Source organism: Diabrotica virgifera, chromosome 1, assembly GCF_917563875.1.
Source record: "Diabrotica virgifera virgifera chromosome 1, PGI_DIABVI_V3a".
In the NCBI taxonomy this organism is placed as follows: domain Eukaryota; kingdom Metazoa; phylum Arthropoda; class Insecta; order Coleoptera; family Chrysomelidae; genus Diabrotica; species Diabrotica virgifera.
Genome location: NC_065443.1, coordinates 3,541,323 through 3,569,213, shown reverse-complemented (window position 1 = coordinate 3,569,213; position 27,891 = coordinate 3,541,323). Strand labels below are relative to the sequence as shown.

The window sequence follows — 27,891 nt, the reverse complement described above, 5'->3', positions numbered from 1 at the left end:
TCGACTGTATATATATTTTGAGAATTAAGGAAAATGTAAAAAACAGTATTTTAATGTTTTCTATACTAAAACTTGATCGAAAACATCAAAATAACTTGTTACAATGCCTCATAATGACATTTTCGAGTTCTGTCGGTTTCCATTATTTTGATTTTTTAATTTTTTTCAGTATAACAGTATTTTTTTCATTGATACTTTATGATAGAATATAGAAGAAGAAGAAGAAGAAGAATTTATTCAAAATTAGGTAACCCTAATATACAGTTACAATTGAGATATTTACAATTATGTATATACAATTATATTATATTGTATATATATTATATTTATATTATATTATATTGTATATACAATTATATTGTATATATTATGTATATACAATTAAAATTATTTGACAATAGAAAAGTGTTATTAAGATACAATATCCAAGTCATAATAATAAAAATAAAACAAAAAACAAAAATTACTTAAAATATTCCATTACAATACAAGCATTAAAAATACTACATTACTCAAAATATTACATTAAACTACACGCAGTTAAAAACACATTTAGAAGCCACATGAGACATTAAATACGATTTGCAACATAATTCTTTAAATTTTTCCTATACATGTTAAATGAGGTCTTCAACTTGAGTTCCGTTGGCAACTTATTGAAATTATCAAAACCTTTATAGAGAAGTGAGTTCATAGCACCTGTAGTATTGGTTCTGCTGATGTAAATATTATTAGAATTTCTCGTAAAATAAGGGTGAATATCTGAATTGTACCTAACAAGATCGAGAAAATATTTAGGTGCCATCCATGTACAATTCTAAAAATCAATATCATGGTCAAATAAAAAAGACGTTGCGATACAGAAAACCACTGCAAAGTATTCAACATCAATGTGACAGGTGTTAATCTACTTGTACGTAAAATGATCCTCATTCCACGATTCTGTAATTTTTGTAATTTGGCTAGTTGGTTAAGATTTAAAAGATATAAGATGGATTGCACAAAAATCAAAATATAAAAAGATATTTAAATAAATACGAAATCACTGTTAAATCGCTAAAATTGATACTTTGAGATTCTAAGTGATTCACTTAAGGAAAAGTACTGGTCGGGCTTAAATATTTATTTTTGACTTTAAGCAGAAGCTATACACCAAGCTTCAGAAAAAATTAAAGTCCACAAATTTTTGTCCGAGTGATTTGAAATGGAATGTATTTTTCATTTACTAATATTTTGTTTTTATCATAGTACAGCCAAAATCGTTTACAACGACATCAGCTATAACATACAATTGGATATAACAAACAAAATAGAAGGTCCCGTGAAATGACATATAAAAAAAAGCATTTACATTGCTTATAACGAACAAATCAGTTAAAGCAAACATATTTCTTGGAACACTAGCAGTTGAAATATTGGTTACAGCATACATATCTGTACCTCGGAGAGATACAACATTCGTTTTTTTTTTCAATTATGACCTGTTTACACACTATATAATAAACAATTATAACAAATGCATGATTTAAATGACAATAGATTAGACAATGTCCTAATAATATAATGTTGTTTCCCTATCCCAATAAATAACTTTAGCAATAACACTTTCTGTTGAAAAAAGTTTAAAATTGCTTTCCTGTAAAGTTACGAAAATGGGCATTGTATTGTACTTCTCCGAGGTACTGATATTACCACGAAATGAAAGGAAGGTTTTATTAATTTATGGTTATGATGGTACATCCGGGCAGGGTTCACTTGTAAGTACTTTAGATACTAGACTTCCTAGGCTAGTCCATTATCACAAGATTTTGTTTACATTATTACACCATTTGGCCCAAGAGGCCCAATGGTGTAATTGACATTATTTGGTCTTTTTAAAAATAAATAGTTTAAGTATGCCCATACTTTTATAATACAACGATTTTGAGAACCCGTTATATTATGAGTATTGTTTATTGACTACCTGTACTAATTCCAATATTTTCATATTATTATATGTATGTATGTACATATTTAGATTTACGTAAGTACAATAAACACATATGTTAAGGACATATTAACATATGTGTAATATGTTATAGCATATTATAAGTATAGATTAAGTTACACATTTTTGCATCATAAAGTTACAACGAACTGACTGTTGCTACCAGTGTAATATAGTTTATAGCAACCTGTTCGTTATAACAGATAGAACTGCTTATAGAGAACACTGGCTACAACATACAAAAACCACCAGTCCCCTGAAGTTCGTTATAAACGGTTTTGACTGTATACCGTTTTTGAGTAACTTGAATCTCTTAATAATATTAAAAATCATTTATAAATAACATATCAGACTATATGGCTGAAAGACTTCGGTCGATGGCCTTTTGGTACATTGTATCAATAAAGTATAATTCTCTCTCTCTAACATAGCAATCTGGTTGTTTAATAGTGGCAAATCAGTTGAAAGTTCCATAGAAGATCATTGTTGCTGTCAATGATAAATGTTAGCAAATCTTTGTATAGTTTTTTTGCAATTTTTTATTCACGAGTGAGTCCTGGATGTCACAGAACTATTTCTATACATTTGTGAATACTCGTAAGGTAAAAACTGATAAAAGAAAGTCAATCAATTACTTGATTTACTTATGTATTATTTAATATTCATAAGATAAACTAAATGCTATCGACTAACTACTCTCATCTATTTAATGCTTTCTTTTGTCTTTTAAGTAGCTTTACCATTTGTAGGATGTGACAAGCTACTAATGTTTTACTAATGGCATTGACAACATTCTTGAAAGGACAAGGTTCTTCAAACAATTGGCAATTTTCTCACAGGTTCTCAGTGGATGGCTATGTGAACAGATTTGCCAATAATACTTGGAGGTCAGATTTTTACATAGAGGAACTAAACTTTGACACTGTGGTTGTTCTAGATATAAACAAATGAAACATTTTTTAACTTCCTTTATTTATTGCAATCTGTTATCAATAAAACAATAAACAATATGTTTGACAGAGATAGACAAAATAAAACAGTGGGAGCTACACCCAGTGGTGAGCACCCTTTACCTATATTTAGTTTCTCTCTCTTCAATCCTGACCCCCCGGAGGGAGTGTAGTGGTCAATGTGATGTGTATTGTCCATCTCCAAAGATCTCTGTCTCTGGTCATTTCTTTTAACTCATGCATAGGTCTTTTGCATATTCCCGTAATTTGATCGATCCATCTTGTTGGGGATCTTCCTCGTGATCTTCGGCCTTCCACCTTTCCTTGTATAATGAGTCTTTCCATGTTTTCTGTCTGTTTGCTCTCATAATATGTCAAAAGTATTTTAATTGTTGGAGATAATCTTTACTGGAGAGTCGTTAGCTAACTTTTAGCTCTCTTAAAATTGACTTATTTGTTCTATGGTCAGTCCAAGGAATTCGTAGCATTCGTCTCCAACAGAATATTTCAGTGGCGTCTATCTTTCTTCTTTCCGAATTTCTCAGGGTCCAAGATTCACATCCGTAGGTCAGTATTGGGAATATTAAGCAGTTGATCAACCTCATCTTTAACGCCCTTTAAATTTGACAGTCCTTCCATATTGTGGTCATTTTTGCTGTGGCGACTTTTTCTAGATCACATCTACGTTTTATTTCTTCTTGTAGTGACCCTGTGTTTGTGATTAATGATCCCAGATATAAGTATGAGCTCACTACCTCAAACCGATCAATTGTGGGTATGTGTGGATGATTGTTATGTAGTCTATCCACTATCATGATCTTTGTCTTTGATATGTTTAATTGCAGACCAAATATTTGACTTTCATTTTCAACCAGTCATATCGCACCTTGAAAACCATAGGGCAGTAACTGCAAAAATCATAATATTGAGTTATGAGCATTTTAAGTTTTTGTAAAGTTAATTTTATTTACTGTAATTCCAAAAATTAAGCTGCAAACCTGGTATTTGGCACAATTGTCTTTAATTTTACATATTTTTGTATGAATTAAAAAGTACGTAAAATTTCCCCCAGGAAATAGGTATTTTAGCACATACAGCCATATGGTTTTAAAAAATATATCAATTTTCGCACATGATACAGTAAAAATTCATATAAAATAACAGTTTTTTTATTGATTGTACTTATTTATTACAAATTTTTAGTGTTAACACTTAATCAAAGTCTTGCATATTATAATATGTCGCTTATATAATGTCTGTCGGTTATAATTCGCTTTTCTTTTGGGATAAACCCATCTGCAGTACGACGTTATATATCAATTTGTTATATAGTCTTGTCGCTTATTTCTAGTGTTGCAATCAAATCTCTATGCAGCACTCTATGTTTTGTTGCATTCAAATGATGTTTCCTTAGTAGATCTTGCTTGCATTTTACGAGCGTGGGTCACATTTTGCACATATTGCCATATAGATCTGGGGTTTTGTTCCAATTTTAGAACCGTAGAGCATCAACTACTGCAGATAATGCCTGATGGTATAAAAAGAAGAATCGATTTTTGACAAAAGCCATAGAGATGTATCTTTCTGGTGCCGAACTTAAAATTTTTTGCAGACGCTGCTATATAGCATTAAAAAATAGATTTTTTTTCCTATTAGACTGCATTCAAAGGTCATTTCATGAAAAAATTGCAGATATTGCCATATGGTTTTCAAGGTGCGATATAAGATCAATCAGCTCTGCTTGACTATTTGCAAAAAGGGCTGTGTCATCTGCGAAATGTAGGTTGTTTATTTTATGACCATTTATTGAGATGCCTTTTTCCCATCCTTCAAGTGCTCTTGTCATAATATGCTCTCCATAATATATTGATTAATTGTGGAGATAGTATACATCCCTGTCTGACACCCCATTCTGGATGAAATTCGTTTGAAAGTGTGTCAAGCACTTTAACTGATCCAGTAGTGTGTTCATATAGTTCAGTTATAAGCGAAATGAGGTGTTGGGGTACGCCTACTTCTTTTAGTATTCGCCAAGTGTCTCCACTTGACCATCGATATTTAGTTTACATTACCACATTTCTGACTTTCATACAAATGAGTAACTTCTATCTAGTGCCTAGAAGTGGATCAGAACCTCTAGTGGTGGAGATCCAACCTATAGAGGATCCAAAGAGGTGGAGAACTGAGAGTAGATTTGGATGAGATGATAGTCTCTTGAAGTAGTTTGTACAATGAGTTACTGTTGCTTCTTTAACAGTTTCTTGGTTATGCAATATATACATTGGATATTCAATAAAATACATTTTATTGAATAATTTTTTTCTAACAAATAATTTATCACTAATAACCTCCAAAATCCCCATCATTTAACTAATTCTGCAAGGTTTTTGTTTTGAAATTAAAGACACGTTTAGGCCAACCAGGTACCTAGGTATGAATTTTGAATATTTTTATGCAAAAAGGGAGTAAATAGGTTTGTTCCTTTGTTTTCTAGTGTAACACTTTCAAGTGTAGTTGAGTGAAGGCTACACTGACCAGTGTCAAACAAAAATCATGGTTGTGTCACTAAGTAAAGCAACATTATATACCCTGTTTTTAAACCAGGAGGGGTGAACTTTTTTAGTAATAAAGGTATTTTATTTTGGTAACTACATGTATTATTTTGTTCCAGATTTTAAATATGGAAGATGACATGAACTGGTATAGGGCTGAATTGGATGGTAGAGAGGGCCTCATTCCTAGCAACTATATTGAAATGAAACCCCATGAGTAAGTTCCCAAATATTTACTTTAAATGTGTAGGACACAATTAAATAAATTAGTAACTTTAAAAGTAACAGATTTTTGTATTCAACATTAACATGTAACAATGTGAAGATCTGTTAGAAAAAAATAGAAATTCAAAATGGTAACTTTAGCACTGCCAGAGACAGTTGGGGTGCTACTGTAGAATAATACTCCATGGTAGACTACAGCCTACGCTTCACCTAGCTAAGTATCTCAGATGTAAGATTGTCTTGTCTTAATTGAAAATGTGAACAATGGCAATTCAGAATGGTACAAATAAAGCAAAAAATTAACTAAACATATTTATTTATCATAAATAACTTAGTACCGTAATTATATTTTCTGCTTGTAAGCAAACCCTGCCTCTAGCTTTACTTATGATACTTAATTATGGCATCAATGGATTGCTTGCTTCTGTGTGGGGGTCATCCATAAACTAAGAGGGTGGGAGGCTTGCTTATTACGACGGAGTATGACAGGGGGAAGGGGGGGTATGAGTGCCCATTTGACGTCATTTAATATATTGGTATATTTAAATTTGTCGCTATTGTGTATATAAAAATAATTTTTTACTAGCTTCTACCAGCATTAAAGTATCAGATATTCATATAAAAATGTATAGTTTTTGATATGAAATTGAAAATAAAACAAAACGTTTACGAATAAATATACCTTTGTTAAAATTAAAAAGAATAATTCTATTATTGATACTTTTTCGCATACTTTTCATTTCGTTTTTATCAGTTAGTTAAAATAATATTAGGTAGCACTTTTGTACAGGACAACAAACAATAAGACATTGTTCTTTGGGTTTAAACAATCGCTTCTATATACAGAACAATGTCTGAAAGCAAAAAAATATTAAATTGTTAGTTCATTTATGTGCTGCATACTGTGTGTGAAACAACAGTTCTGAAAGAACGAATAGAAATAAAATATTGTTTTCTATTTAGTAAGTCGTATTTATACTTTAGAAGAAATGGCATCGAAATCAAAACAAAATAAATATAAAGATTTATATGATGCAGTTAAGAAAGCATACCCCGCAAAATCTTGGTCCAATGCTATTTAAATGCATTCATTTTTTCGAATACTAAGAAAACTAATAAAGATTTTTGAAAAATTTAAACGCAGATTGAAAGACTGCATTATTGCCGAGGGCCAAAAGTTCCTGAAAACATCTATAATGTTTATTTTAATAAGTTACAGGGGTGAAAAAAAAGAGAACATTTTGTCTGATTTTTCATTTCAAATATTTCATTCAAAAGAAACCTTTTGTTTATTCTAAGGGACTTTCAACCCTCGGTAATAATATAATCTTTTATTCTGCGTTTAAATTTTTCAAATATATTTATTAGTTTTCTCAGGATTCGAAAAAAATTAATGCATTTAAATAGCATTGGACCAAGATTTTACGCCTACCCCCTCATATTTGATTAAAAAAAAACAGAAATAATATTGATTTTTTTTGATAAATGAAAGGGGGGTCGTGAGTTGCAACGACGACGTCGACATGGGGGGTCTCTAAACGACGAATTACGACAGAGGGGGGGTATTAAAAAGTTCAAATTTTTTACGACGTAGTTTATGGATGCTCCCTGTGGTTGAGGTCGGAGTTGAATGAGGTTGGCTCCAGACGAACTGTGCTGGTCTCAGACGTGGACCATGACTGCTGTATTCTTAAAGACAGCTGAAGTTAGGTGTTTATTCCCATGATGGCATCTTCGGCGATGTGGATATTTAGCTTGCAGAAGAAAAAGGCAGAAGGCGCCAACTATTTTTTGAAAAAAAATAGTAAAGCCTACACAGAAGGTTAAGAAATTAATAAATTCAATAGAAATTATAATAAATTATATACAGTAGACTCTCTCTATAACGAACACAGTTATTACGAGGTTTCTTATAATGAGGTACACTAGATGTCCCATGAAATTCCTATTGAACTGTAACACCTCTATAACGAGGCATATTGGTTATAACAATATGTATCTTTACCTGTATTTAGCGCTGTGATGGCTATAAATAAATACCCCAACTGATTGTGTCGACATATCTTTATTTATTTATTTATTTATTAACGGGATACCACCCAATTTAATATATACACAAAATATTATAATTGTCTAGTGATACAATAAATATAAAGATATAGTAAATATGTATGACAAAAATTGGCGATGCAGCTCTATAGAAAAAACAAATATTAAAATAATACAAAGTAAATAACAAATATAAATCACATAAGATTACAAAAATTTTTTTAAACACTGTCTACAAACATTTTCCGAAGCGCACAGCAACAAATCAGCAACAACACAGCAACATCTGTGTTGTTATCGAGGATAGTGCTGTAATAAAATCCACCGTATAATAAACCTCTTCCTGTCCTGTTTATCTATGGACCGATATTGAATATTCTAAGAAAATTTACAATTTATGATGGCGAGGCCTTATTGTTGAGGAAACAATATTTTTAGCATCTTATATTGCTCCGAATGGCTTCACTATAGGAAGTTAATGTTTTAGAAAACTATACAGTAGAACCCCGATTATCTGTGCTTCTTGGGACCGGACGGTGGCACGGATAATTGAAAAGAACGGATAATCCGAACATGTTTTTCTTATATATAATACATATTATGTACGTATATACATACATATGTACCTACCGTAAAAAGAAAACAGAAAAAATAAATCTTTCATTATGAGTTTTCCTCTCGGCGTATAGAGTTTTGGTCGAGTGATTTACAGTGATGCTATTTTGATAAAACCTCAAAAATGCAATTTGAGTAATAAGAAATCATAGCACGGATAATCCGCAGCCCGGATAATCCGCAGCCCGGATAATCCGCACACGAATAATGGGGGTTCTACTGTATATTCATATGTATGCACAATATTATTGTTGTCTGATATAATGAGATCCGCTTATAACAAGATAATTAGTCCGCCATTTCAGTTCTCGTTACAGAGGGAGACTACTGTATTTAAATATAAATTAATAAAGATGTGACATTTATAATGTTACGATATTATAAATAACATGAAGGAAATTGAAGAAAAAATAAAGTTAAAAACAATGGTATGTCCAGCAGAGAAATTTGATTATTTTTGACGAAGTAGTTTTCAATCCTAATAGTAAATTATTAATATTGAAAATATTAAAAATATTACTAAAAGATTTTTAAATTGAAAACTTATTGGTACACTTTCCTGGTGACACCTCCAAGACTTCTACAATTTGCAAGTCAAATGGATGCTGCAGTGAAGACGAGAGGGAAGGAATTCTACACTATGCAATTCACATCCCCCGTCTGCAGCTGGTAAAGTTCCAACAGAAAAATGCACCTAGTTACTCTACGGAGTAATACGACTATAAAATAAAAATGTATACCATTTTTATTCAGTTACAATGCGAAGGCAAAACAATCTTACTTTTCAATTAGAATACGGAGTGCAGTCCAGTACCTTGAATCGCGATTTTCGGCTCTTATTGGAGCCTTCATCGGAAGGAACGTAGGCACTGTTCTCCATATTTTAACTGATTCGTATCGAGAGGTTTTCCCACCCATTGCAACTGAAGTGTTGATAGTAGGTGGCTAGCGCCATCTGGCATTGAAAGACAAAGTAGTTTTCAATCCTAATAGTAAATTATTAATATTGAAAATATTAAAAATATTACTAAAAGATTTTTAAATTGAAAACTTATTGGTATACATTTTTATTTTATTTGATTATTTTTGTTTGTATTTGTATATGTATTAGATTTGTACGTATATTTTTTTTCTAGATGGTATTATGGACGAATCACTAGGGCAGATGCTGAAAAATTACTCTTAAATAAACATGAAGGGGCCTTTTTAATAAGAATTAGTGAATCAAGTCCTGGAGACTTTTCTTTATCAGTAAAGTAAGTTGTTTATATCATTGATGTTATGTAATTTGTTTATACAGTATGTCCCTGTAAGTTGTATCCATATGGAAAACTTTTTTCAATGAAAACTTTTCGTTTATAAATTTGCAAAAGTCTGTGTGTTATTGCGTCGCCGCTCCTGCAATACTTAGAGCAGACGTATCGATGGATTCTTATGTAGTTTTGTCTTCTGAATCCAAATCTGAAAACGGCATTTTGATATCTCTAACCGTCTTCGAGATAATCGACCTCAAAATCGAAAATGTGACGTCACAATCCGGTTATCTCCTACCAGGCACTAAACGTCAGCTGAAATCTTTGATTAGGAAGTAGGCTACTTTTTTAACCTGAATTTGTTAAGCAAAGCAAATGTTATTATTTACATTTGAGTTTGACACTTCGTGAATGTCAAACTAAATTTTAAATTATTTAGCTATTAATAAAATATAAATGACATTTTATAGTGAATTTAATTATTATATAAAATAATATGTGTAATAAATGTATAAAAATACAATTTAAGTATATTTTGAAAGCAATAATACATATTATACTATATTAATAATGAATCAGTAGAAACGATTATATTTAAATTTGGTAAATTATCTGTAACTCCACTCGACCAGTGACCAGCGCACACAACTCAAAACACAAGTACGCAAATACGGTTGCGTGAAGCGTGGCGCAAAGCCGTGGAATTTACGAGACTCGCTAGGTCTGTAGATCCAAGTAAAGTTCATCAGTAAAAGTATCTTTATCATGTATGTATTATTTATTTTACAATATTGGAAAATTGTTATTTAAAATGTGGTTTGGAATAAAAAAGTATGTTCTGATATATGAAATTACATCCTTCTAATGGAAAAAAATATTTGACGAATTTTCTCAAATTATGGATACCAACATCATTTTCATTTATAACTCTTGTATTTTTAATTTGACGAAGAAAAGTTATTCTTAATAAAAATCTCTTCTTGGTCTAAGATTTATGATGCAACCATCATGAATCAAATTTTATTAATTTTATACGAGGCATGTAAAAAAATATGAATTTCGAGTAAAGTATCTTTATAGTTCACATTTAAATTAGAATGATGTACTTGCACATTAAAACATAATTTTTAATTCTAAACAGTTTTTCGTAATAGCAATTTTCTATATTATGAATTTAAATAGGTATGTAGACAAAGTTTTCGTTATGATAATGCTCGCATTTTCAGCTTGTTTTATTATTAATTTTACGAAAAAAAGTTATTCTTCATAAAAAGCTCTACATGGTCCAAAACCTAAGATTCAACCATCAGATATAAAATTTTATGAATGTTATACGAGGTATGTCAAAAAATTTGAATTTCACTCAAGAGTAAAGTAGCTTTATTTTTCACAATATTGAAAATTGCTATTATGAAAAGTTGTTTGGAATTAAAAACTATATTCTAATATGAATTTACATCCTTTTAATTGAAAAAAACAATTTTTTTGAAAAATTACATTATTTTCAGTTACTCAATTCTGATAACTTTTTTATTATTAATTTTACAAAAAAAAGTGATTTTTAATAAAAAGTTCTGGATAGTCTAAAACCTAAAATACAACCATCTTACATCAAATTTTATCAATTTTATACGAGGTATGTCAAAAAAAATAAATTAGATCAAAAGTAAAGTACCTTTATAGTTCAGAATATTTCAATTAGAAGGATGTAATTACATACTGAAACATAGTTTTTAATTCTAAATAACGTTTCATAATAACAATTTTCGGTATTGTGAAAAATAAACGTATTTTACTCTTGAGCGAAATTCATATTTTTTGACATACCTCGTATAAAATTGATAAAATTTGACATATGATGGTTGTATTTTAGGGTTTAGACTTAGACCATGCAGAACTTTTCATTAAGAATAACTTTTTTTCGTAAAATTAATAATGAAGAGTTATCAGAATTGAAATAACTGAAAATAATGTTAGTTATCCATAACCAAGTATATTCAAATGGGAAATAAGCCACAATTTTACCTAAAAATGATTTTATTAACGTTTCGACGCCCAAGTCGGGTGTCGTTGTCAAAATACAAAATAATATTAAATAAACAAAAATGTTGTTGCTTAGTAAAAAATTCTTCTAATAATTTATTTAATCTGACTCATTTATATCGGCAATTCAGACACGTATTATACATTTTAAAGTAGACGACTTTAAAAATGATATTGCCAATATTGATGAGTTGCGTTCCTGGGACGACTTTACTAAAAGATAGTTCATTCGATTACATGAAATCAATCCCAACTCAAGAATATCCGCCACAAAAAATCATAGCATGTGATCTGTCTTTAAAAAGACAACCAAATGCAACGGTGGTACTGAAATTCTCGCGTTAGAGATTCCATAGTAAATCACGAGGGAAAACCAGGAAAAACTTCGTGATACTATCCCGACATCGCAAGTATTTGGGTTTACATTTAGTTTACTCTCAAAACTAATACCAAATTCTGACTTGATATTTTAAATTTTAAATAATACTAAAATACTAAATATGTACTAACTCGATATGTTACTGATTTACTAATTGTGGTATTTTCTTTCTATTGACTTCCTCCTTTAGTATGGGTAACCACATCCTACTGCATTCTACCGAGGAATTTGCGACACAATTAGTAAATCAGTAACATATCGAGTTAGTACATATTTAGTATTTTAGTATTATTTAAAATTTAAAATATCAAGTCAGAATTTGGTATTAGTTTTGAGAGTAAACTAAATGTAAACCCAAATACTTGCGATGTCGGGATAGTATCACGAGGTTTTTCCTGGTTTTCCCTCGTGATTTACTATGGAATCTCTAACGCGAGAATTTCAGTACCACCGTTGCATTTGGTTGTCTTTTTAAAGACAGATCACATGCTATGATTTTTTGTGGCGGATATTCTTGAGTTGGGATTGATTTCATGTAATCGAATGAACTATCTTTTAGTAAAGTCGTCCCAGGAACGCAACTCATCAATATTGGCAATATCATTTTTAAAGTCGTCTACTTTAAAATGTATAATACGTGTCTGAATTGCCGATATAAATGAGTCAGATTAAATAAATTATTAGAAGAATTTTTTACTAAGCAACAACATTTTTGTTTATTTAATATTATTTTGTATTTTGACAACGACACCCGACTTAAGCGTCGAAACGTTAATAAAATCATTTTTAGGTAAAATTGTGGCTTATTTCCCATTTGAATATACTTGATTATAAAAATGCCACAAGAAAATAGCTTCAGAACAACATTAGTTATCCATAATTTTTCAAAAAAATAATTTATCAATTATTGCATACTAGAACATATTTTTTAATTTCAAACAACTTTTCATAATAGCAATTTCCAATATTACGAAAAATAAAGCTACTTTACTCTTGAGTGAAATTCAAACTTTTTGACATACATAGTATTCAAAAAATTTGATATTTGATAGTTAAATCCTTAGGTTTTGGACCATGCAGAGCTTTTTATGAAGAATAACTTTTTTTCATAAAACTAATAATAAAAAAGTTTTCCATATGGATACAACTTACAGGGACATACTGTATATTAAATGATAATCTTTTCTTTAAATTTGTCTATTTGTTTGAAACCATTTTACAACATACAGAGTTTATCTAATTAAAGGTTAAAACAAAAGTTTTAAGAAAAGTAATACAAAAATAAATAAATTATTTTGATAGGAATTTCCGAAGTGGAAGTCAAAATGTCAAATAAACTTGATTTCAAACTAAAATTGTGGCTTTTCCCAAATAAAATAGTAAATTAAAATAAATACACATCCTGTTTAATATCAAATATTAAACAATGGGTTTGTTGCCTCGTTTATGTTATAGCCTAATTTATCTAACGTTATTATTTAAAATTGTGTGTAATCCACAATTTTATTTACTTATTACATATTGTTGCTGATGTTAACTGTACCAATTTTTTGTTTTATTAGTGTTTTATTTCTGTTTTATTCTCCATAAGCTCCAGCACGCAGATACTATTCACATCCCAAGATTACCAGTTCTGACCTATGGAACTGAAACATGGGCTTTAACAACATCGTCCACAAACTTCAAGTGACTTGGTGAGAGCTGTAATGGAAAATGCTCAACATTAAGCTCAGTTATCACTAATCAAATGAAGAAATAAGAAGACAATCAAAAGTAACAAATGTAATCCAAAACATTGCCATGTTAAAATGGAACTGGGCAGGATGTGGTGAATTGTTGAATGGCGACCAAGTTATTTCAAGTTATAAACAATTTAAAACTGAAAAAAAAAAACTAAAAGTGACGATTTTTAATATTCAAAAAATACAAGTAAAGAAATATAGTTTTTGTAATTACGAAGTACCTAAATTCAAGCTCAAACCTTCTTCTATGGTCCACATAAGAATTTTTGGCACGTAACATTGTCTTAACTTTATATTCAAATAAAAAAATATGAAAAAAATGTTTTTAAGAAACGCTTTTCTTTAGTTACGAGTGACTAAAATTAAACATATAAAAAAATCAACCAAAAAGCAAAAAATAAAGAAAAATTGAAAAAATCTAACACATTCGTCAAATAAAAGCGTGGAGCGTCTTCATCGAATAAACGGTTTTCGCACCACGCTTTTCTTTAACGAATGTGTTAGATTTTTTCATTTTTTTTATTTTTTGCTTTTTAGTTGATTTTTTATAATATGTTTAATTTTAGTCACTCGTAACTAAAGAAAACCGTTTCTTAAAAATTTTTTTTTCATATTTTTTTATTTTTTACTTTTTAGTCTTACACTTTTCAAACATTAAAATATATCGTTATGTTTATTAAAATATGTATATATGTACAAACATGAAAAGTGGTTGGAATCGGCAAAAAATTTGAAACTTTATTGTTTATTTATGAAGCATAACGTAAACAATTATGTATAGTTCTCATATAATTAGCTACAATCTGTAAAAGTTTCAAGTTTTTTAATTGTAAAAAACAAGAGAATTTAGGCATTTTCCGTTAAAATCGTTTTTTATTTAAACAATTAATAAACAAAAAAAAGAATGTGTGTGTACTTTGTACGCACGTAAGAAGTTATACTTCTACTACATATTATGTGATTTTTAAGACAATACCAAAAATTTAAAAAAATAAAAGAAGAAAACGCACACAAACACATTGAAAAATGCCACAAAGAAAAAATGATTTCTGAACGATAATAATTGTTGGCAAAAATTTTAAATACGCATTTTCTGAAAAAAAAATTATATAACAAATATATGTACTTACAATCATAAAATGCATAAAAAAATAAAAAAATAAAAACTTGCATCGGGAATCGAACCCGTGAATTTCGAGACGCTTTGATTCGTAATCGAAGCCTAGACTCACTCGTTCAATTCCACATTATTTGTCGTGCACGTGTGTTAATATAATTAAATTATGTAGTTTAAATTTTGTGGAAGAAAATATTAAAATATAACAAAACAGTAAGAAAACAATATATTAGATGAAGATTGGTAGAACTTTTGTTGGTAATTAAATTAAGTATGTAAATCAAAGCATTACATACCTACTAAATAAATAAATCTACGCCAAAAAATCATAATTTAAAAATAAAAATCGGACCTAATTTGGGATTTCTCTCTAAAATCCCTATTCTTGAGAAAATAAGTGTACAGTAGAGCGTCGATTATCCGAACGTCGATCAACCGAACGACCGCTTATTCGAACTATCGACTCCCGCGTCCCGCACTCGAATACCGAGCAAGCGTTAGTAATTGACGCTTAAAATATCTTCAATTTTCTTCAAGTTTTGTTTCGTATCGTATTGAAATTTGACACGAATAAATGCCGATTTATATATAAACAAATATATGAGTGCTCAAAATTTGAAACTTTATTGTTCATTTATGAAGCATAACGTAAACAATTAACGTAAAAAGTGAAATTATGTATAGTTCATATCATTAGCTACAATCCGTAAAAGTTTCAAGTTTCTACATTGTAAAAAACAAGAGAATTTAAGCATTTTCCATTAAAATCGTTTTTTTTTATTTTTTAACAATAAACATAATATGCTTGCTATGCTTCTTTTCATGAGCATTTTTCAGTGCGTCACAAATGATAGAAAAAAAGGTAAGTCCGTGATACTATACATTTTAGTGACATGACATTTTAGTTAAATCTGACAGTTGTCAAATTTTATTTGCAATTTGGCATAAAAACAGATCAATTGTGTTTATTGCATTTATAAAATGGTATTTTCTTTGATTTGTATAGTCTTATAAATTGTACAGATTATATTCGTAGATATATTATATAATTCGAAAATAATTTTTATTTCGATTATAGCGCCATCTATTGACAACTAGAATAAATGTTATAAATGTCACCGACGAAATGTAATCACTGACGTGCGTTTTTTCTGTCACATGCAATTTAACGCGTTAGAAAGAAATCGAAAAACTGTGACGCACTGAAAGATCCTCATGAGAAAAAGCATACCGGTGGTTTTTCTAAGACTACGATAAAAACACGAATTTTTTGAATTCGAGTTTTGGTTGAAGTTTTGTTTCGTATCGTATTGAAATTTGACACGAATAAACGCCGATTTATATATAAACAAATATATGAGCGTTCAAAATTTTAAACTTTATTGTTCATTTATGAAACATAACGTAAACAATTAACGTAAAAAGTGAAATTATGTATAGTTCATATCATTAGCTACAATCCGTAAAAGTTTCAAGTTTCTACATTGTAAAAAACAAGAGAATTTAAGCATTTTTCATTAAAATCGTTTTTTTTTATTTAAACAATTAATAAACATAAAAAATTATTGACTATTCGTGTATTGTTCCCGCGAATGCATATTTCTGCAAATTTTCATTCATTTGCATTGAAGAAAAGTCAGTCAAGTTAACGTCTAAAGATTTGATGCAAACTATTGAAGTAAAGAAAAGCGTTTAATAAGATTCATGTCTGTTTTCCTTGAAGTTACAAACATTTGGTTACAAAGTTAAAGGACGATCTACAACATCCAAAACATTTTCTAAACTTACTTGGAAGACTTTCCATAGCCTATTCTTATTGATGAATTTGAAATACCTTCATGTCAAATGTTTTGTTTGTTTTTCAGATGCTCAGACGGTGTTCAACATTTCAAAGTACTCCGTGACGCTACTGGTAAATTCTTCCTATGGGTAGTGAAATTCAATTCTCTCAATGAATTAGTGGAATATCATAGAACCTCATCAGTGTCCCGTTCACAAGATGTCAAATTAAGAGATATGGTGGCTGAGGAGGTGAGTTTTATGATGAGTGGTGGTGAGGAGGTGAGTTAACTATTTATTACTCATTCTGAGTATTTTTAAAGTATGGTCCGAATCAAACAATTAGGCGTGCACGTCATATATTTAATGACATCGTAACCCAATGGTACGAACTTTACGGCAAACAAATTCAACACATTTTTCCCCATTTGTTAGTTTTTCGCTACTGTCTCAAGTTTAGCACGAAACCGCTGTTGCCAAATAAAAAAAACTATATTTGTTTACCACAGCAGTTACCAGCTGTACTGTTTCTCTTTGTTTTTAAAAGTGTGAAATAAAGATAACTCTCTGTACTATACAGGGTGTTTCATTGGGAAAGTAACATACGTTAACTGCAGAAAGAGGACACTGAGGCGGTCTCAAAAATACCATACTTAGTGGGTCTTACTCCATTAATAACAAAGATACTGAGTATTTTATCTATTTTGCCATTTTCTTAATTGGTTCATAACTTCTTAACCACACTGTATATTTATTTTATATTTGGCACACAAATATTGTTTAAGGTGTACAATAAATTAAATTATTTACAATTGTAAAAAATCCAGGTCCGGATTAAAAAAAATTGGAAAAATATTCCAACACAAAAACAACACACTGCACATTAAATTTTTTTAAAATGGATTTTTCAGTTGAAAAGAGGATGAAAGACTAAATTTAGTGGTATACTTTGAATTTTTGGCAAAATGATTTTTCTGGTCAAATTTTGCATTTAAATTCTGAAATTATGTGAATTTCGAGAGCTCTAAGTAGAAAAAAAATTGAAGTACAGCTTACAACTTGTCAACCGCACTGTATATTCATTTTATATTTAACACGCGAATATTCTTTTAGGTGTCCAATCAATTAATTTATTTACAAATAAAAAAATCCATGTCCGGATTAAAAAATATTGTATAAATGTTCCGACCCAAAAAACACCCTGTATATTAAATTTTTTTAAAATGGATTTTGCATTTAAAGAGAAGCTGAAAAACTAAATTTAATGGTATACTTTGAATTTTCGGCAAAATAATTTTTCTGGTAAAATTTTGAATTTGAATTCTGAAATTATGTGAATTGCGAAGCTAAAAGTAAAAAAAAATTAAAATATGATTTAATTTTAATTAATACCATTATTTAATCTAAATTGGTAAAATATTAACATTTTGACACATAACAATAATTTTTAATGGTGGTAATTTTGAATAAGTACTTTAGTTTTGAATAGTTATGCTGCACATTTTCTCTGTTTTGTTATAATTTTTAGATACTTTGTTGATTAAAGTGATGTATTCTTTATTGGCTCTTTATTATTTATTCATTATTTAAAGATTAATATTCGCCATAAACTATTTGTCACAGATAATAAAACACTGAAATTTTTTTACATTTTACCAATTTAGATTAAATAATGGTATTAATTACAAATTAAGTCGCATTTTAATTTTTTCTACTTAGAGCTCTCGCTATTGACATAATTTCAGAATTCAAATTCAAAATTTTATCAGAAAAATCATTTTGCCGAAAATTCAAAGTATACCACTAAATTTAGTTTTTCATCCTCTTTTCAAATGCAAAATCCATTTTAAAAAAATTTAATATACAGGGTCTTTTTGGGTCGGAACTTTTTTACAATATTTTTTAATCCAGACCTCGATTTTTTATAATTGTAAATAAAATAATTTATTGGAAACCTAAAAGAATATTCGCGTGTTTAAAAAAAATAAATGTACAGTGCGGTTAACAAGTTGTAAGTTGTATTTAATTTTTTTTTCTACTTAGAGCTCTCGCAATTCACATACATAATTTCAGAATTCAAATTCAAAATTTAACCAGAAAAATCATTCTGCCGAAAATTCAACATTTATACCACTAAATTTAGTTTTTCATCCTCTTTGCAACTAAAAAATCCATTTTAAAAAAATTTCATATACAGGGTGTTTTTTGGGGTCGGGACATTTTTACAATGTTTTTTAATCCAAACCTGGATTTTTTATAATTGTAAATAAAATAATTGATTGGACACTTAAAAAAATATTCGCGTGTTAAATATAAAATAAATATACAGTACGGTTAACAAGTTGTAAGTTGTATTTAATTTTTTTTCTACTTAGAGCTCTCGCAATTCACATAATTTCAGAATTCAAATTCAAAATTTGACGAGAAAAATCATTTTGCCGAAAATTAAAAGTATACCACTAAATTTAGTTTTTCATTCTCTTTTCAACTAAAAAATCAATTTTAAAAAAATTTAATGTACAGGGTGTTGTTTTTGGGTCGGAACATTTTTCTAATATTTTTTTAATCCGGGCCTGGATTTTTTACATTTGTAAATTAATTAATTTATTGTACATCTTAAATGATATTTGCGTGCCAAATATAAAATAAATATACGGTGTGGTTAAAAAGTTATGAACCAAATAAGAAAATGGCAAAATAGATAAAACACCCAGTATCTCTGTTAGTAACGGAGTAAGACCCATTAAGTATGGTATTTTTGAGACCGCCTAAGTGTCCTCTTTCTACAGTCAACGTATGTTACTTTCCCAATGAAACACCCTGTATACAGGGTGGGGCATCAGTATGACAAAGTCCAATTACTCGTTTGTCGTAAGAGATACGAAAAAAAGTTTTTTAGGTAAAAGTAGGGGCACATATAGTACCATAATTTAAAAATATTTTTAAATATACAGGGGCGTGCTTGTTTTTTAAATGGAACACCCTATATATTTTTACATTTTTGGATTCTCCTCAATGTTTCCTTTCTTAAAATATATAGTTTTCTAATCTTATACGAGGTAGTTTAAAAGTTAATTACGTTTTTTTGTTAATTTCGTAGCAACATCTACACCCTGTAGAATTGTGATTTGACATCAAATTTTCTATTTATATTCAAACGATTTTTAATATAGTCTACTACTGTTAATCATTAACAGTATTGCGAAATGTTTAATTTTAGTATACAGGGTGGGTCGAAACTCGGAATGAGTATTTTCTGAGTTTTCTTAAATGGAACACCCTGTATTTTAGTATTGTAATGAAATGATATTTTATGGTACTTTTTTATTTCTTAAGGATTCCCTATACCTAAGTGTTTTAGTTTGTAAGTTATTCGTGATTCTTTAAGCCAAACATTAATTGCAACAAAAATTACGTGATATTTTATTAGGTGGCCGTGAAAATATCCAATCAAAAATAATTTTTCGAAAAAAAAATACATGATCATCTAGCCTGATCCTTAATTTATTAATATTGGATGAAATATCCAAATACATTCGTAGTTAAGGTTGTTGGTGCTTACAATATTAATCAAACGTACAAAATTCTCCCTAGTTGGCTATGACACAAAATTTGCTTAAACATTTGACATTATATTATTTATATAGTTTCATTCGATTTGTTACCATTACCTACTAATATTAATTTTTCTAATGAGGAACTGATTAAAACGGCTTTGTGCTAGGAGAGTATAACAAAAATGAGCTACTTGCAATAAAAATTTATCATCAACAATTCTCTGATAGACGACAACCAAAAAGAGAAACTTTTGAAAGTATACTAAAACGGTTTCAACAGGCTAGAGACTTAGATTGTAAGAACGTTTGTACTAATATGCAGATCCTCAGTGACACTAAGGATTACATTTAATTCCTGTTTTCTTCACTTACAATAGTTTTTGTTCGATCAAATTTATCATAATCTAAGTGCCCAGTCCGTTGAAACCGTTCTAGTATATTTTTAAACGTTTTTCTTCTTAGTTGTCGTCTATCAGGGAATTTCTGATGAAAAATTCTTATTACTAGTAGCAAATTTTTGTTATACTCCATTAGCACAAAAATATCAGTTCCTCATTAGAAAAATTCATATTAGTAATGGTAACAAAGCAACTGGAACTATAAAAATAGTATAGTGTCAAATTTTTAAGGAAATTTTGTGTCATAGCCGACTAGGTAGAATATTGTATGTTTTTATTAATATTTTGCGCACCAACAATTAAACAAATTAAGGATCAGGCTAGATTATGATGTATTTTTTTTTTCGAAAAATTATTTTTTATTGAATATTTTCACGGCCACCTAATAAAATTTCACGTAATTTTTCTTGCAATTAATGTTTGGCTTAAAGAATTACGAATAACTTACAAATTAAAGCACTTAGGTATAGAGAATGCTAAAGAAATAAATAAGTACCATAAAATACTCATTCCGAGTTTCGACCAACCCTGTATACTAAAATTTAACATTTCGCTATACTGTTAATGTTTAACAATAGTAGACTATATTAAAAATCGTTTGAACATAAAATAAAAATTTGATGTCAAATCACTACAATTCTATAGGGTGTAAATATTGCTACGAAATTAACAAGAAAACGTAATTATCTTTTAAACTACCTCGTATAATATTACAATACTATAGATTTTAAGAATGGAAACATTGAGGAGAATCCAAAAATGTAAAAATATACAGGGTGTTTCATTTAAAAAAACAATACGCACGCCCCTGAATATTTGAAAATATTTTTAAGTTATGGTCCTATCAGTGCCCCAACTGTATTTCAAATTCATGTTGTCCTAGAAGGTTATGTAAGATTTTTGTTTATAGATGCGAATTTGGTTAAAATATCATATGAAACTGTCTACACACTAAATTCTGTTACTTTAGTTTCTCGATTTGATTTTGATGCAAATTGTTGGAAAATTTAATTGAATTTTATTAAAATAATATATCTGTATTTCGTCTTCCCTGATTATAATTTGAAAACGATATTTTGACATTATATTTAACGTCCAATATTATGACAGACGTCAGTTACCATTTTCAATCTCACCAAATGTAATAATGACGTTTTATATAAACTTGTTGCTAATTCTAGCCAATGAAATGCTCGCTTTAACCCTCGCAGGACCAACCTTTCAGTAGAAACACCGAGGGCCAAGGAGGGTCAATAAATGTCCACACATAAATTAATCAAAAACGTGCTTCTTTATTTAAACTAATTTAAAAATAACACTTTTATATTATTCCTAGACGTTAATGGAACAGTTAAAAGATACGAATTTATAATTTACCCGGAGTCTTCGGCTTCGGTGGAATTGGCATCATCGTAGGATACAGAAACATTTTTGACTTCTTGCTGTGCCTACCCTTACCGCATAGTTACTTGCATTTTGAACAAACTGTGGCTGTTTTTGCCCACTTATTGGCCTTTTTTCTTTTAATTTTGCTAATTTGACACATGAATGATATCGTCCCTTTCCATTTTGGGATGGTGTAGAAGGTATTCAAGGGGATTACTCATAGTCCACTGTCAAGTTTTTATAAAAGTATGAGGAAATGAATTAAATTATAGAAATGAAATTAAATTATAGAAGTTTATGCCATCTAATAGGGCAGTAGTAGGTACGCCGACAACAACTAATTATTTGAGATTTTTAGGAACAAAGGTATTTAGAAAATCGGATGTAATGCAATGTTGTGGATACTTTTTAACCCTCCTTGGTCCTTCTAAGGTTAATAGAAAAATCTGATTCCCTAATATAATACTACTACTACTACTACTATCGGTTTAGTTCCTCTTTCTCTTTCCTCTAGTTCTTTTTCAATCCCTCCATCCATTTTCTTCTCGGCCTTCCTCATTTTCTTCTCTCTTGTGGTGTCCACGTCAAAATCTGTTTAGGGATCCTGTCATCTAGCATTCTCTGTACATCCCGGTACCATTACCATACCAAATTATTCCCTAATATATTTTTTCAAATGTACAATACGGCAACAAGGGGAAAATTACGTGCCGCCTTCATTGTTTGACTTTTCCTATAAATAAAAATCTGCAAATAGAATGTCTTCTTGAAATTAGATTAACCTTTCAGTGCTAACGTGAAGTATTTTGACATAAGTGCTAACGTCCGTCTCTGGGACCGTATGTTTATACATGCCCTAGTGCTGTAAATTTTACAAATTTTTAAAATTTAATTACTTCAAGGGTCTTATTAAATACTTTTTTATTTAAAATAAATGCAGTTTTATTTAAAAATTATAGTTATAAACATTTATTTTGTCAAAAATAATTTCTTAACAAAAACAAGCAACTATTCTAAAAAGTGAGAAAAAAAGCCCTAAAATCTTAATATAAACAAAAAATTTGCTGAGTTGTTTTTAAACTAAAGATGAAATTATCCACTTATAATAACCATACTTAAGCAGTTCTAAAAATACGAAGTAACTTTAAACTTAAAAAAGTCAATCTTTTTCTGAACATTCCACACATATACCCTTTATGTGTTCTAAGCACATACATTTTTATTACACGAGTAACAACTGTACTTTGCTTTTCGACTTTTCGTAGTTCATTTCTATTTCTAAAAAGTAAAAAAATAATATTTTATTCACTAAAAATACAACACTAAAAGTTACATTCCTTACCTTTAGTACAGCCGCAAAAGCTAACATCCGTCTCTGAGACCGAAATCTTGTGTAACGAACGAACTATGTATCTACGTTAAACAATATTTTAATACTGACAACGGTTAGGTAAAATATGAAGCTATTGAATGACCTAGCCCGAATATCAGAATAGATTGTTAATTATCGGTATGAATAGGTTAGCTCCGTCTATGAGACCATGCGTTAGCACTGAAAGGTTAATGCAGTTATACTTAGTGACATTAGAAGTGTTACACCCAGAAGGAATAATTTCTTGAACATAATGACTATATTTAAAGCATGCTATATGCTATGATAACAATATCAATGTTTTATCTTTTATTCTTTTTGTAAAAATAAAGTTTTATCTTTAAATTTTTTTTTGAAGAGACTATTTTATGAAAACTGACTACAGAAATTTTTAGTTATTATTCCTCAGTCTAATTGTATTCAGTCTCAGAAAATGCCTCGAGTTCGAAGACACCAAAATTACCACCGTGTTAGAGATTTTGACATGGTTAGGATAATTGTTGTCTTTAGAAATATGGGTTTGTCGTATCGTGAAATTGGCCGTTGTGTTAATTGTGTCATGTGTGGACAAACGAAGATAGAGGACCTACTGATCAACCAAGGCGTACCACAGAGCGTCAAGATAGACGATTTAGTCTACTGACTCTGTGAGATTGTTTTGCTACTATGCGTACACTATACCGTTGCATTAGATCCTTTGGACTGGTTTCATTCTGCCCATTACTAGTGCTTCCTTTGGCTGCCGACCACTGTCGTCAACATTTCAATTGGTGCAGAGAATGGCAGTGTTACAAAAGTGACTTTACGCAGTTGACTTTACTATTTTATTATTTATGTTTTTAGGCACTAAGTTTAATTTTAGTTGACTTTATTTATTCTTTAATAACTTACTTCTAAACAAATGAAAGACACTGAATTTATATCTTCTATTTTACAAACTACGATATCTAATTTATTTATTACACCAAATCTAACAATTTATTTACATAATTACAAATTCAAAAAATACCGCTCACGATACATATCAAAATACACCGACGTATTCAAATTCACAACTAACTGCTAATTTCCAAATCCCTTTATTTATACAATGATTATTCTTCTCGAATGCAAAAGAATGATCCAGAATAAACGAGTATTTACATAACTTAAAGCACGTAAAATCGAATTTTCTAGTACAATAACAAAAGAACAATTATTAGAAAAAGGTATGTAAACAGCTCGGCCAAGATCCTTCTTTAAATTAGGGTTCCTCATAAATCGATCAACCACAGGTGCATAAATCATTGTATAAAAAAAGAATGTGTGTGTACTTTGTACGCACGTAAGAAGTTATACTTCTACTACATATTATGTGATTTTTAAGACAATACCAAAAATTTAAAAAAATAAAAGAATAAAACGCACACAAACACATTGAAAAATGCCAAAAAGAAAAAATGATTTCTGAAGGATAATAATTGTTGACAAAAATTTTAAATACGCATTTTCTGAAAAAAAAAATTATATAATAAACATACTTACAATCATAAAATGCATAAAAAAAATAAAAACTTGCATCGGGATTCGAACCCGCGAATTTGGGGACGCTTTGATTCGTAATCGAAGCCTAGATTCACTCATCCAATTATTCATTATTTGTCATGTGGAAAAATAGGTCAACTGAACGTTTTACTGTTTGACAGTTGTTTTGAATATAATTAAATTATGTAGTTTAAATTTTGTGGAAGAAAATATTAAAATATAACAAAACAGTAAGAAAACAATATATTAAATGAAGATTGGTAGAACTTTTGTTGGTAAACAAATTAAGTATGTAAATCAAAGCATTACATACCTACTAGATAAATAAATCTACGCCAAAAAATCATAATTTAAAAATAAAAATCAGACCTAATTTGGGATTTCTCTCTAAAATCCCCATTCTTGAGAAAATAAATTTATGTATTCCAACCTAATCCAAATGTATAATTACAATATGATTATAATAAAAACTACTTACCAAATTAGCATGAGTTTTCCTTGTCCAAAATAGTCCAAAAGTCCAAAAATATAGGTATATGAAAACTATTTAAAAAGGCAGTATAACTATTAACTAACTTTGTTTCTTTTCCCACAAATTTCAAAACGTAACAACCATAAATAATCAAACAACGTACAGCTGTGCCACAGCCGCCATATTGAATAATTTTTGACATGTCATTTGAACATCTAATCAGAACAAAGTTATAATGCGCATGCGCCGGAATCATAGGTTTTAACATATAAAAATTCAGCCTCATATCGCCGGTAAAGTAGTATAACTTCAAAAAAAAGGTTCCCGGTAAACATCTCGGCGTCTGTTAGTCCGGGAGCTGAAAATAGTTGAGTGACATAATTGTGTCACAGCAGCATTGGGTGGAAGAACGACATAATTAATGTAGCATTCAGCGATAAATCGCGATTTTGTCTAGCTATGCATGATGATTGTAGGATGGTAAGATGCCGCCGTGGAGGGCGATGAGACATGTTATGGGGCATGTACATAGGACAGTTGGATTATCGGTTTAGGGGCTTTTACTTATGGTAACCCATCATCACTTGTGTTTATTCGAGGCAGTATAACAGCTGCGCGTTGTGTTGACATCTTACAAACCACTTTACTCCCTTATCTAGACGGCCGTCGACACGTCCTTTTTCAGCAAGACCATGCGCATTGCTCGTCAAACTATGGACCTTCTCCAAGAAACTGGCGTTAATGTTTTGCTGTGGCCACCCCGTTCACCGGATTTAAATCCTATAGAACATGTGTGAGATCTGATGGGAAAGAGACTGTCCACTTTGAACCATCCTCCACAGACTCTGGCACAGTTAATCCATGAAGTTCTGGTTGCTTGGAACGAGGTGGCACAAGCAGATAGTGATATCTCATTCTGTCAATGTCTAGACATGTACAGGAGTATGTTCAGTAGGGTGGAGTGAAAATAAAACAAAATTTTTTTTTTTCTCAAATTTTTTCGCCTGTATGCGGAAAAGTGGTCTCACGTGTAGTGTAAGTAGCTTGCAAAAAATGAATTTGATGGGATAATTTTTTCCGGTGCCCCAAGCCACCTAAAAATTAAGATAACGTGAAAATAAAACAAAAATTTTTTTTTCTCAAATTTTTTCGCCTGTATGTGGAAAAGTGGTCTCACGTGTAGTGTAAGTAGCTTGCAAAAAATGAATTTGATGCGATAATTTTTTCCGGTGCCCCGAGCCACCTAAAAATTAAAATAAAGTGATTTTTTTTGCAGCTCTTCGCTTGTTTTCCGTGAAAACAACCCAGAACTCACCACGAGGAGGTGGCTGCAATTCGAGTTCCACCCACCCACCCACCTTTAAAACGTTTATGATTTAATGCTTGAGATTAGCTAAAAACTCAACTTTTGTGTTAAATTTAGGTAATGCTTGTCGGGAAACTATTTGGGACCTTATGAAGCCATCTCTTGCTTCAGGCCCACATACTTTTAAGGATGCCTCTGTTACCAACTTAACGCAGCGTTCTATAGCTTGGGAGTGACAGGGAAAACGTAGTATCTCCATTTCTTCAGGAACATCTTTAATCATCTGTTTTAGATCTTCTGTTGAAATTTTTTTTGTCATTGGAGGTTCGCTTATCACTAATTGTTGCCAGTCAATCATTTCAATGTAGTCATTTGCGTTAAAGTTAATTTCTGGGACTTTAAATTTTCTTATTTCATGGGAGTTTCTGGATTTTAAGATTCGCCGCAAACCTAACTCTCTGATATGCTGCCGTTCATCACAAAGCATTGCTATCAACACATTTTCAGGATGTGCAAAATAACCATTAATTTGTATTATCCTGTCCACTATTTTTTGCAGTTCAGGTGACAAATACCTCGTCCTTTTTACTAAATTAAATAAATGTACTGGTCCATCAAAACAAAATGGTCTTGCTTTAATCTCGAACCACAGTGGGGCATATACGTTTTGTATATAGCATACCAAAGATTTTAGGTTTTCCGAAGGAGGATCTGTTGCTACGTAAAGACGAAGAATTCTGCTTGCAGTTGTTAGCCATCTAGCATGTGAAATTTTTCCCGGTTGTCTTCTTGCTAAGTCACTCGAGATTTTACCGTTAGATACTGAATTACTAATTTCAAATAAATATTTCTGATCCGTGCTAAGCTTCTCGATTTCCTTTGCATCATATTTGGGTAAAACTGATCGAATTTGCTCAAATTTAACTACAGGAAGATGCTCGCAGTTTTGTAGTCCTTTTCCAATTTGTCCTGAAAACTCACGTGGTCCGGTAGTTTCTCCATCCAAGTGCTTTATTAGATGGCGCAGAGGTAGTTCATTGGTATGTAATATGCAAATAAACCATTGCATTGATCGACCAATTGCAAGTTCTACTTTACGGATAACACCATTGTGAATACCTGTATTGACAGCAGTTCCGTCGCATCCAACAGCTACCAAATTATCAAGGTCTACATTTTTATTTA

The 27,891-nt window shown here is 30.3% G+C and overlaps 1 protein-coding gene across 2 annotated transcripts in view; it reads left to right on the top strand.

Annotated features, from left to right (window-relative positions):
* Nucleotides 1-27,891, top strand: part of LOC126886838 (growth factor receptor-bound protein 2) — a 44,903-nt gene that overhangs the window by 4,166 nt on the left and 12,846 nt on the right. Inside the window, exons 2-4 of one of the 2 annotated variants that reach the window (XM_050653920.1) lie at nucleotides 5,609-5,706; nucleotides 9,515-9,634; nucleotides 16,778-16,973. In XM_050653920.1, the coding sequence (XP_050509877.1) occupies nucleotides 5,609-5,706; nucleotides 9,515-9,634; nucleotides 16,778-16,973 (414 nt within the window). The remainder of the gene's footprint in view (nucleotides 1-5,608; nucleotides 5,707-9,514; nucleotides 9,635-16,777; nucleotides 16,974-27,891) is intronic. The other variant, XM_050653921.1, reaches the window with a different exon arrangement.